Source organism: Nerophis lumbriciformis, linkage group LG26 (genome assembly GCF_033978685.3).
Source record: "Nerophis lumbriciformis linkage group LG26, RoL_Nlum_v2.1, whole genome shotgun sequence".
In the NCBI taxonomy this organism is placed as follows: domain Eukaryota; kingdom Metazoa; phylum Chordata; class Actinopteri; order Syngnathiformes; family Syngnathidae; genus Nerophis; species Nerophis lumbriciformis.
This window is the reverse complement of record NC_084573.2, coordinates 7,929,449-7,942,500: the sequence shown is the minus strand read 5'-3', so window position 1 is coordinate 7,942,500 and position 13,052 is coordinate 7,929,449. Positions and strand designations below refer to the sequence as shown.

Below are 13,052 nucleotides of genomic sequence, written 5' to 3'. Positions count from 1 at the left end.
AAAAATCATATGGGTTGATTGACATGTTTATTCTGTAAGCTAACTTCAATAGTTTTAAATTATTTTGACAGTTAATGCCAGTTATCCTGTCAACCTTTCACAAGACTTCAATTTGTTAATTGAAAGTATAAACAGTATAAACACTTTTTACAGTAAACAAATGGTAAAACAGTACTAAACAATGCCATTAAAAAAAAAATTGGTGTCATTATTAACTTTCTGTCCAAGCTTGTATAATCTACTGCCTTGTTCAATTGTAAAAAATATTCTGTGCCTAAAATTCACATTTCTATCACAATTATCATACTGTAAACATGGTAAGCTAACTTCATTAAAATTAATAGTAATGGAATTACAATTCAAATGTAGTTTTTTTGTAAGCCTTTCAAAAGAATTCAAAATATGAAAAATTAATGAAAATTAATTTAAGCCATCAGACACTTGAAAAGTGGCACATCACATCTCTAATGTAATCATTTTAACTTTTCAACAGAAATAGCACTGCAAAAATATTAAGGACATACTTCTGTATTTTGGTAGTTATGCTGTCAACATTTAACAAGATTTCTTCAACTTGGACTTGAAAGCATAAATAGTATAAACACTTTTAACAGTATAACAGTACTAAACAATTCCAATAGATAACATTGGTGTCATTACCTTTTTGTGGCTAAAATCCAAATTTATTCTATCAGATTGATCATACTGCAAAAATGATATGGTAACTTTATGATAAGTTTACTCGAAGTGGCATAAAACACTGAAAGTGATTGTTCCTATAACCCCTTTGTTTCAAATGTTTGTTCCACTTGTGGCAGTCGGGCACCAGCATACCGTCTTTGACAACTTGAAGTGGCATAAAACACTGAAAGTGATTGTTCCTATAACCCCTTTGTTTTAAATGTTTTATGCCACTTCAAGTTGTCAAAGACGTGCTGTGAAATACAGCCGACAGGATTGCGCACCAAACACGAAGCAAGGCCAAAGCGAATGCATGGTGCAGGAGAACAAAGGACTTCTTTCATTTAAGGTTTGTGATAAACCATCAAACTCATTCGTTAAAAGGACTCTATAGTAATATAAAGCGAATTTTTCTGGACATTATCATGCAAGAAAAGTTTATTTTTGGGACCGCGATCACCGCGTAATGATTTTTAAAGGTTGCATTACAAACATTTAACTGTCCCATGTGATCAGCCAGTGCGATTGGAAGTCCATGCTCAATTATTGCCTCCGTAAATAAAACTTCGGCATTTATCACATCCAAAGAATCTGTTTGGGCGACGAAAAACGTTGAAAGTTTTCCACTTGTATCGCTAGCAACGGCATTAGACTTGTGTTTTTTTGTCCCAACGTGGTCTTTTACATCGCTAATTCCTCCGTGTCCGATCGAAAAATCTTGTCTGCACAAGGTGCAATTCGCGTAGTTTTCACCCTTTTTGGAACGGATAATTATTCCCGGATAGGCTTTTGAATATTCTTCACGGAATGACTGCAGTTTTCTTTTCGGTTTAAGACTCGTTTGCGATTTTTCTCCGGCTGATTCCATGATCGTTCGCTCGTTTGGAAACAATGGCAACTGGTGCCTCGTGCTTGGCAGCGGTGCTATAAATAGCCTCGCGCATGGCATTCGGAATGGCTCGATAGGAAGTTACGGGAAGCAGTGTCGATTGTCATTGTTGTTACGCGATTTCGTGAATAAAACTTAAAAAAAATTTTTTTTTTTAATTAATGAAAAACCGTATTTTTTATCACTGCAACCGTAACCCGGAATAGGTTGATGAAAACTGTACTAATTACGGGAAAACCGGAGTAGTTGGCAGGTATGTGTTATGCTAAGCGTGACTTAATGTCGCGGCCCGGTTGAAACACTTGTTTTCTTTAAGTAATTATGGGATGTTGCAGCATGGCAAGCCTATAAAGGTCAGCATCCTCTTAGGTTACGACATACTTGCCAACCCTCCCGGATTTTCCAGGAGACTCCCGAAATTCAGCGCTTCTCCCGAAAACCTCCCGGGACAAATTTTCTCCCGAAAATCTCCCGAAAAGTGACGTGTCGACAGCCTGTTTTCACGTCCGCTTTCCCACAATATAAACAGCGTGCCTGCCCAATCACGTTATAACTGTAGAATGATGAAGGCGAGTTCTTGGTTTCTTATGTGGGTTTATTGTTAGGCAGTTTCATTAACGTCCTCCCAGCGCGGCAACAACACACAACAGCAGTCACGTTTTCGTCTACCGTAAAGCAGTTCGTCTGCCGTAAACAGCAATGTTGTGACACTCTTAAACAGGACAATACTGCCATCTACTGTACATGCATATGTGACATTAACATTTAGGGCTATTAGAGGGTGCAGTGCACAGCTGCGCACTCAACAAGGAGACGAAGCAGAATGCATCATCAGAGAGGGTGTTCAGCATGGTTAGTAAATAGTGACAGAGAATAGAACAAGGATGGACAATTCAACCCTTAACTCATACTTGCCAACATTGAGACCTCCGATTTCGGGTGGTGGGGGGTGGGGGCGTGGTCGGGGTGGGGCAGGGCGTGGTTGGGGGCGTGGTTAAGAGGGGAGGAGTATGTTGACAAATAGAATTTACCAAGTCAAGTATTTCATATATATATATATATATATATATATACATCCTGAAAATATGCAAACAAAACTGTGTTTAGATAATTGATACTTCAAACTTGCATAAATAAATATTAAGGAATATAACATAACTTGGCTTCTGAGAGCTTCAAAATGTAATGAATAAAATGCTAAAGTTGTTGATAAACAAGCAATTATTTTAATAATTAAATATGGTCATTTTAAATGAATTATTATGATAATTTATAATTAATTATTTCAAATATGTTTATTTTAATGTATAATTCTATGGCTGGATGTAATAAGGAGTCAGAAAAAATACAAATAAAAATAAAATTAATTTTGATGTTTTTAGCTAAATATAGTAAAAATTAATTTAGTTTTTTTTTTTTTTAAATTAACAAATATATTTATTTTTAGGTAAGATAAACATAATAATACAATTTATCTCTAGTCTGGATGATTTAGTTCTTGTCACCCTGTTGTCCTCCTGTCAAGGCTGTCCTCACTCAGGTCCGCATGGAGCTGGAGGGGGCGTGGTCTGCAGCTCCGGCTGAAAATCGGGAGATTTTCGGGAGAATATTTGTCCCGGGAGGTTTTCGGGAGAGGCGCGCTGAATTTCGGGAGTCTCCCGGAAAATTCGGGAGGGTTGGCAAGTATGCCTTAACTCAACAATGAGTAGATGAGTGTTATGTGTGTGTATATGTGTAAATAAATGAACACTGAAATTCAAGTATTTCTCTTATATATATATATATATATATATATATATATATATATATATATATATATATATAGCTAGAATTCACTGAAAGTCAAGTATTTCTTATATATATATATATATGAAATACTTGACTTGGTGAATTCTAGCTGTAAATATACTCCTCCCCTCTTAACCACGCCCCCACCCCCGACCACGCCCCCCACCCCCACCCCCACCTCCCTAAATCGGAGGTCTCAAGGTTGGCAAGTATGGGTTACGAGGAACCCATCAGCACAAACACACTGCTGGGAGCCTTTTAAAAAGCTTAGGGAGAATCTGGTATGTTTCTAGTTTGGGTCTACACCCGTTTCCCCCTGGTACTGTAACTCCACATCTTAACACAGCTGATACGCAACTAGTCTGCCAGAGAATAGGAAGACATAGTAAGATTCCCTCAAGATACTGGGGCGTATCGGTTGGCGCAGTCGTCATTTTTTGGTTCGGTCCAGAGGCGTATCAATCGAAACACAGGGAGTGCTTTTCCTGCGTCTTGTATTTTTTTGGTAAACAAAGACAAAAGTATTCACCGCGGAAGGTTGTAGCCCGGTGAATGTGCGTTACCATCGCTGTGAAACGGGAGTTGTGGAAGCATACAGAACATCTCCACATGCGTCATACAGTCATGAGTAGCGATAGTGCTGAGAGGATAGAGATACATAAACCAAAAGGTGATAAAAGCCCGGTCTGGAAGCAATTAATTGTTTTTTTATGGGCCTGCATCACTATGAAACTCTGTCCTTAAATGGCACCGGCGCCGAAGCAAGAAAGGAGCTGTCGTGTAAGTAAGGCCTCACCTGCCATCATGGAAAGAAAAAAAATGTAAAAAGCAAAAAAAAAAATTAAATTGTTAAATAAGTTATTTTCCATTTAACTTCACCATTTTTAGATTACTTTTATTCAAAATCGCTGAATTTTCACATTTGCCGTTCAAATACTGAGAAGAGACGGTGCGGTGATCAGCAGCCAGTTGAGGCACGTCACTCAGTGCCTCAACATGGATTGCGGACTCGGCTAACTGCTGGCCTGCTGTGCAGTGAGACCGTATTGCTATATGAATTATATTATACATTTCCATAGTTTAGTTAGCTGAGGTATATAATGTACAGTGTATTTAGTCAACAACTGTATGTGTGTAACGTATTTCTTGTGCTGAGCGATCATAAAACTGCTGCGAAGACGCACTGTGTGAGGCTCGCAGTAATCCCGCCTCCTGGTGGTAGAGAATGCACCCCCTGACGGGAGTGTTGTATCAACTAAAGCCCACACTTAAACTTTCCACGTGCAAGATTGAATCTATTTAAAAAAGTTATTTAATAAGAAGCCAAAAAGTGCAAAAACAATCATGTTCGTGTTGGAGGAGCCGTGAACGACTGCAGGGACACAACATTAGGTATACCTGCAGACTGCAGCACGGATTTCATATTTCATTCATTCACAACTCCTCCAACACGAACATTATTGTTTTTGCACTTTTTGGCTTCTTATTGAGCTGCTGCATTTTTTGGTTTGGTTGTTTATTTATTTTGAGTAACTTACTTCTACATTTCTAAAATGGGAGGAATGTAATAGAGTGATCTATGTCTGTCTGTTGCCATCTCCTGGTTAATGTTGGCTATAGCGTACTGTGGTTACTTTTTGGTTGGCCAACGATTTACGTGGTGTTGCGCACATGACGTCAAGTGTGTGAGTCTGTTCTGAAGTCTACAGTAAAGAGACGTACTTCATCACCTCGCCTGGTTATTGCCTCCAACTCAATATATTACGTAAAGGTAAGACCATAACGTTTTTTTTATTAATGTGCTTTTTTTGTGTGCTACAGTTTGTATGTGTAAAGTTAAAGTTAAGTTAAAGTACCAATGATTGTCACACACACACTAGGTGTGGTGAAATGTGTCCTCTGCATTTGACCCATCCCCTTGATCACCCCCTGGGAGGTGAGGGGAGCAGTGGGCAGCAGCGGCGCCGCGCCCAGGAATAATTTTTGGTGATTTAACCCCCAATTCCAAGCCTTGATGCTGAGTGCCAAGCAGGGAAAAATGCTGGTATGAGCTTTTAAACATAACCCGTTAACTGCTGCCAATCAAATGGTGAATAAGATACTCTTTAGGGTTCATATGTTTGTAAATCTGACTGTGATGAAGTCAGTGCCTCACCAGCCATCAACCTCACCGCACGTCACTGATTAAGATACAATACTACCAGCTTCGTCAGCAAATACCCAACATTTCCTGACTATGCACCGATCACGGACATGGTCAGAGAGGTGCATTCCCGAACCTCGGAATTGTCACGTTTTTTTTGCAAATTCTCTGTTGTGTATTTGCTCGGCTGTGGTCGCAGAGCATCTGCATTGGAGTGTTGGTCTGGCAGAGCACGTCCGAAATGTGTTGATTGAAATCATGCAGGGATGTAGGTGTTTCTAGAGCATGGGTGTCAAACTCTGGCCCGCCGTGTAATTTCACTTGGCCCTTGAGGCGATATCAAATCAACACTAGAGCTGGCCGATACAGGTTACACTGAGGGTGGCCGTATAAACCAATGGTTCTCAAATGGGGGTACGCGTACCCCTGGGGGTACTTGAAGGTATGCCAAGGGGTACGTGAGATTTTTTTTTAAATATTCTAAAAAGAGCAACAATTCAAAAATCCTTTGTAAATATAAATAAAAACCTATCTTTTTTTCCAAATAGTTCAAGAAAGACCACTACAAATGAGCAATATTTTGCACTGTTATACAATTTAATAAATCAGAAACTGATGACATAGTGCTGTATTTTACTTCTTTATCTCTTTAGGGTGGAGTGCCATCTCCGGGTTGGGGAGGAGATCTTGCCCCAAGTGGAGGAGTTCAAGTACCTCGGAGTCTTGTTCACGAGTGAGGGAAGAGTGGATCGTGAGATCGACAGGCGGATCGGTGCGGCGTCTTCAGTAATGCGGACGCTGTATCGATCCGTTGTGGTGAAGAAGGAGCTGAGCCGGAAGGCAAAGCTCTCGATTTACCGGTCGATCTACGTTCCCATCCTCACCTATGGTCATGAGCTTTGGGTCATGACCGAAAGGACAAGATCACGGGTACAAGCGGCCCAAATGAGTTTCCTCCGCCGGGTGGCGGGGCTCTCCCTTAGAGATAGGGTGAGAAGCTCTGCCATCCGGGAGGAGCTCAACGTAAAGCCGCTGCTCCTCCACATCGAGAGGAGCCAGATGAGGTGATTTGGGCATCTAATCAGGATGCCACCCGAACGCCTCCCTAGGGAGGTGTTTAGGGCACGTCCGACCGGTAAGAGGCCACGGGGAAGACCCAGGACACGTTGGGAAGACTATATATCCCGGCTGGCCTGGGAACGCCTCGGGATCCCCCGGGAGGAGCTGGTCGAAGTGGCTGGGGAGAGGGAAGTCTGGGCTTCCCTGCTTAGGCTGCTGCCCCCGCGACCCGACCTCGGATAAGCGGATGAAGATGGATGGATGGATGGATCTCTTTTTTTTCAACCAAAAATGCTTTGCTCTGATTAAGGGGTACTTGAATTAAAAACATTTTCACAGGGGGTACATCACTGAAAAAAAGGTTGCGAACCACTGGTATAAACAACTTTAACACTGTTAGAAATATACGCCAGACTGTGAACCCACACCAAACAAGAATGACAAACATATTTCGGGAGAACAGCCGCACCGTAACACAACATAAACGCAACAGAACAAATACCCAGAAGCCTTTGCAGCACTTACTCTTCCGGGACGCTACAAGGTGTGTGTGTGTGGGGAGGGGTTCTGGGTATTTGTTCTGTTGTGTTTATGTTGTGTTACGGTGCGGCTGTTCTCCCGAAATGTGTTTGTCATTCTTGTTTGGTGTGTGTGTGTGTGTGTGTGTGTGGGGGGTGTATTTTATAGCCAGAACAAATTGACAAAACTATTTTAAATAGCTGCAACATAACATACATAAGTAACACACAGCATAATAACAATATAGCTGTAAACCTGGCTTCACCTAAGGAAGGCACACATACATAAAGCCTAACCAGGCAGATTTGAATTGTTGTTTTGGGCAGTAGACGGGATCTTTGATCCAAGACACAACTTACATTCAACTAAAATGTTATTTCCTTTGTGCTCGACAAAAGAAAAGAAGTGAAAATATCTCCATGTTAAGACAGCGGCTCAGTTGGTAGTAAACACAGACACGCCACCCCCCCCCACACCAACACCCAGACACACACAGAGCACACCTCCGGCTTGTGACACAGTAATATTCAGAAGGATGACACCGCAGCGCTCCAATAAAACACACTCAGATCTTCTGTTTCTAGCCGATACTACATAAAATAACGTAAAATAACACAGTAACGCATCATGTAGTAACGGTAACTGAGTTACTGAATATAAAAAATAACGCGTTAGATTACTATTTACCGCCAAAACTAACGGCATTACAGTAAGGCGTTACAAAGTAACACGTTATAACTCACCTTGAGTCTGCGCAGCACGGCAGCCACGCGCCTCTGCAGGCCGTCCCAGCGCCGGTTGCCCTCAGCCACCATGAGGCGGAGCTTGCTGGCGGCGTCCGTGCGGTTCTCCCGGGCCAGGCGGCGGTACTGTTTGTTGACCAGCTCCAGCTGAGTCAGACGCTCGTGGACCTGTCGCTGGAAGGCCTGAGAGGAGAGCGAGGCGGCCGCTATGTTTGTTTAGTCGGTGAAGATAATCAATCGGAACGCTTGCGTACTCTAGAGTGCAAGGGTGTGTGCACACTGGGACGTACTGCCCTAGTAGATGTTGCACTTAGTACGCTGAAAGTGGTCGGTGTGCAATGATGGACACTTACCACCCTCAAGAGTCGCAATCTTGGCTATGTAGCGGAAGGCTACCAAACAAAAAGCGACTTTGAAGGGAGAAGGTAAATATTGAGATAGCCAAGTTGACGCACTCAGGAACTATGTACAGTCTACAGAGTATACTGGTGTAGTGTACAGAGTATTCAGTGTACTGATTAAAGTATTCCATTCGAGACACAACTACAAGCACTGCATTCTACTAGGAAACATCTTAACTTCCCAGCAAAGGTCTTAGATAACCTCTCAGTAGAACTTTCCCGCTCACCTCAAACTTCTTCAGCTCCTCCTTGGCGCTGGTGTAGAGGACGTCAGCCGAATCGGGGTTGGCCGCCGTCAGCTCGGACGCCTTGAGCCAGTCCTCAAAGCGAGCGTAGTCGTCCAGGAACTTGCACCAGAGACGCCACGTCTCTTCGATCCTGACCAACAACGCCAGGAAGGTGAGGGCATCAAGTGCTTGCACGACTGATACAGAGCGGTTAAGCAGGTGGACGTAGAGGTGAGAAGATTCCTTGAACTGACCTCATTCTCCGCTCCATGGACATGGCACAGATGTTTCTCCAGCGGCGGTCCAGGCTGCTGGTGGTCTGCAGGATGGAGTCGTTTTCAGAGTCGCTGCCGTAGGAGTCGGCGTCGCGCAGCAGGACGTCGCACAGCGTCAACACTGACGTCACGCTCTCCGTGTGCTGCTCGATGTCTCGCTGCAATTCCTGAAGGCCAAAGGACACGCTTACAATTGATTTTCATTCTGCTGATAAATGAAAGCCAATGGCGATTATTTGGAATGGTCCGTCCATCCATTGTCTTCCACTAATCCAGGCCTGGGCTGAATTCTTAGAGGGAAGTCCAGACTTCGTGGTCTCTGTCTGTGGTTATCTCTTCTAGTTCCACTGGGGGGGGGACACAGAGCCCTTCCTAAGCAAGATCCTTAGAAGGTGGACTTTGGCATGCCAGGAACACTTCACCATCGAGGCATTTGGACTAGATGCCCAATCCACCTCAACTGGCTCCTCTGGATGTGAAGGAGCCCCCCCTCTCCCCCGCCCCGTCTCTTAGGGCAAAGAAACATTTGAGCCTCTTTGTGGATGTAGGTAGACTGCAGATGGACCACTAACTCAAGGGCTTTCTGGGTCAGCTCTCTCTTAACCACGACGCTGCAAGCCTCCCCCAACCTGGGACAAGACCTCACCCCCAACACCTTTTCTGACTGAAAACCATGGCTTCAGATTTGGAGTCTCATCTTAGACGCTTCAAGCGAAACACTGACGGGCATTTGGAATGGTAAAACTTTGTGTGACTTCATGAAAATGACTTAATATGTCCAGAGTTTTTTTTCTTGCGGTTTTAACCAGGCAGGTGGAAATTATGTTTTTCATTTCAAAAACACACAGAAGCCCCCCGTCGTCCTCTCTCTCTGACAGCGCATTAGTGGTCTCTTGTTCGTTGCCGTGGTGACAGTTAAGAGCTTACAGAGCTCATTCGCACGGAAATCATTCCATCCGCTAATGGAGACACCTGGAGCCTTTTCGGAAGTCTCTTAAACCCCTGTGTCCGCGTCACTCCGTCATCTGGCCTCATATCCGCTCTAACCTTACATAATCATCCACCTGGTCCAGTTCCAGACCACCGACTTTCGTGGGATTTGTTTTGAGGCTAGCACTGGTACTTAATTGTTGTTTAGTGTGGAAACGTCCTCTTCTTTAGGCTGAGCGCACGCATTAGTTCAGGCTTTGGAAGTAGTAATAAGTAAAAACTATTAAGGGGGAATGGCAGGGGATTGAAGGGGGCTTTGCAGGTGAAAAGGGGTGGGGGTCACATCAAAAAGGTGGTGTGGTATAAATGCACCGCCTTGTTCAGGGGGGGTTGGTCTGTGGGAGATGAGGTCAAAAAGGGGGCATGGCCTAAATGGACCGGATATCAGTAGTTTTGGCGACGTGATCGCAAGATGCAGCTGGCGGGAGAAAGGAGGTGAGTGAAATGATAACATTTAATAAACAAACAAACAAAAAAATCACTCACGAGGGAGTGGGAGGGTGGGGGCTGGGAAGAAAGGAAAAATAAAAGTACAAGTCACGGAGCTTCTATGTTCAGGCGTGGAGAAGGCAGAGCAAAGCAAGTCATGTGAAAATAAACCAACAGACCGCGCAGGACCAAATAGGAGACTGATTGGCAACCGGAACCAGGTGTGTCCCGGCAGGTGTGGGAGTCAGCACTAAGGACGGACAGGGGAAGTGAAACTATCACAATAAGAGTACCTGGCAGGAAGTAAATTACCACACAAAAGGGGGAAAAAAACACTATGAATCCCAAACATACTTGCCAACCTTGAGACCTCCGAATTCGGGAGATGGGGGGGTGTATGTATTTTCCAGTATTTCTTATATATATATATATAAATAATCCGTTCATGAATGAGTATATCCGTTCGGCCACTGTGTTCAATGGAGGTGTCTGATCTACAAACTTTGCAGTCAGCATACCCCTCCCCCTTCGAGCTGTCATGGATGAACTGAAATGATTTTTTCCAATCATTTTGGAACTTGCAAGCGTACTTCTTCTTCTTACTCGTCGTCGCCATGTCTCTTCTTCGTTCTTCTGCTTCGTCTCTGTTATGTTTTTGGACATTACTACTTGCCGTAGTTTTGACGCAATGCATGATGGGAATCCGGATGTTGTGTGTCAGTGTATTAACGTGCCGGCTGGAATAAACACACGCTGAGAAATAGCTCCGTGCCTGCCTACTTTATGGGTTATAGATAAACCTATGGATAAGGGAGACATATATAATAGTCTCCTTTTCAGGTGAGAGAGGACGCTAAAGGCAGTGCCTTTGAGGCACACCCCCAATATTGTTGTCCGGTTGGAAATCGGGAGGAATTCGGGAGAATGGTTGTCCCGGGAGATTTTCGGGAGGGGCACTGAAATTCGGGAGTCTCCCGGGAAAATCGGGAGGGTTGGCAAGTATGGTCCCAAACCGTACACCACCTATACCTATTTCCGGTTTAGGCCACGCCCATAATGTGACATAATTTCCCACTGACCAGTTGGTGTATTTAGGTCACGCCCCTTTTGACGTCATATCCGCCCTAAAAGATTACTTCTGGAGAAATAATACAAGTGGAGAGATGTTGTGTCCGCCAATTTATCAACAGTCGTGCTTACTCTTGTTGTCCAAAACACCTTTTGTTTATTTCACGCCCTTCCATGCGTCTCCTGAGTGGCAGCAGAGAGCGGGCTCACCTGCTGCTGGGCCAGCTTCCTCTGGATCTCGTCGCCGTGGCAGACGACGTAGACGGGCGGCCGGGACAGCTCGGTCTCTACGCGAGACAGCCAGGTGCGCAGGTTGCTCATGTTCTTGTCCAGCTGCTGCACCGTCGCCAGCGTCTCCTTCAGCTTCCTCACCCTCAACACAGCAAACAAGAAGAGACATCTTCATGTGTGGGCGGTAGTGACTTGACAAGAGTAATGACTTCATAACGCCGCGCTACTCTTCGGACGGAGGACGAATAACCTTATCCGTCTTCATTTATGTCCCAGTTTGAGCGTAACGTCATTTCAAAATATTTTTTGTGTTCAGCAATATATACTTCACTAAATAGCAGCAACCACAAGAGGGCGCAACTTTGCTCTCAGGTCAATCTACAACAGTGGTTCACCAAGTACCATCCATCCATCCATCCATCTTCTTCCGCTTATCCGAGGTCGGGTCGCGGGGGCAGCAGCCTAAGCAGGGAAGCCCAGACTTCCCTCTCCCCAGCCACTTCGTCCAGCTCTTCCTGTGGGACCCCGAGGCGTTCCCAGGCCAGCTGGGAGACATAGTCTTCCCAACGTGTCCTGGGTCTTCCTCGCGGCCTCCTACCGGTCGGACATGCCCTAAACACCTCCCTAGGGAGGCGTTTGGGTGGCATCCTGACCAGATGCCCGAACCACCTCATCTGGCTCCTCTCGATGTGGAGGAGCAGCGGCTTTACTTTGAGCTCCTCCCGGATGGCAGAGCTTCTCACCCTATCTCTAAGGGAGAGCCCCGCCACCCGGCGGAGGAAACTCATTTCGGCCGCTTGTACCCGTGATCTTGTCCTTTCGGTCATAACCCAAAGCTCATGACCATAGGTGAGGATCGGAACGTAGATCGACCGGTAAATTGAGAGCTTTGCCTTCCGGCTCAGCTCCTTCTTCACCACAACGGACCGATACAGCGTCCGCATTACTGAAGACGCCGCACCGATCCGCCTGTCAATCTCACGATTCACTCTTCCCTCACTCGTGAACAAGACTCCGAGGTACTTGAACTCCTCCACTTGGGGCAAGATCTCCTCCCCAACCCGGAGATGGCACTCCACCCTTTTCCGGGCGAGAACCATGGACTCGGACTTGGAGGTGCTGATTCTCATCCCAGTCGCTTCACACTCAGCTGCGAACCGATCCAGTGAGAGCTGAAGATCTTGGCCAGATGAAGCCATCAGGACCACATCATCTGCAAAAAGCAGAGACCTAATCCTTCAGCCACCAAACCAGATCCCCTCAACGCCTTGACTGCGCCTAGAATTCTGTCCATAAAGGTTATGAACAGAATCGGTGACAAAGGGCAGCCTTGGCGGAGTCCAACCCTCACTGGAAACGTGTCCGACTTACTACCGGCAATGCGGACCAAGCTCTGGCACTGATCATACAGGGAGCGGACTGCCACAATCAGACAGTCCGATACCCCATACTCTCTGAGCACTCCCCACAGGACTTCCCGAGGGACACGGTCGAATGCCTTCTCCAAGTCCACAAAACACATGTAGACTGGTTGGGCAAACTCCCATGCACCCTCAAGGACCCTGCCGAGAGTATAGAGCTGGTCCACAGTTCCACGACCAGGACGAAA

The 13,052-nt window shown here is 45.2% G+C and overlaps 1 protein-coding gene across 1 annotated transcript in view; it reads right to left on the bottom strand.

Moving 5' to 3' along the window:
* The window catches only part of syne2b (spectrin repeat containing, nuclear envelope 2b), a 296,242-nt gene that overhangs the window by 17,938 nt on the left and 265,252 nt on the right, over positions 1-13,052 (bottom strand). Inside the window, exons 108-111 of the mRNA XM_072916123.1 lie at positions 11,423-11,585; positions 8,705-8,892; positions 8,451-8,601; positions 7,823-8,005 (exon numbers count right to left, since the gene is read on the bottom strand). Of these exons, the coding sequence (XP_072772224.1) occupies positions 7,823-8,005; positions 8,451-8,601; positions 8,705-8,892; positions 11,423-11,585 (685 nt within the window). The remainder of the gene's footprint in view (positions 1-7,822; positions 8,006-8,450; positions 8,602-8,704; positions 8,893-11,422; positions 11,586-13,052) is intronic.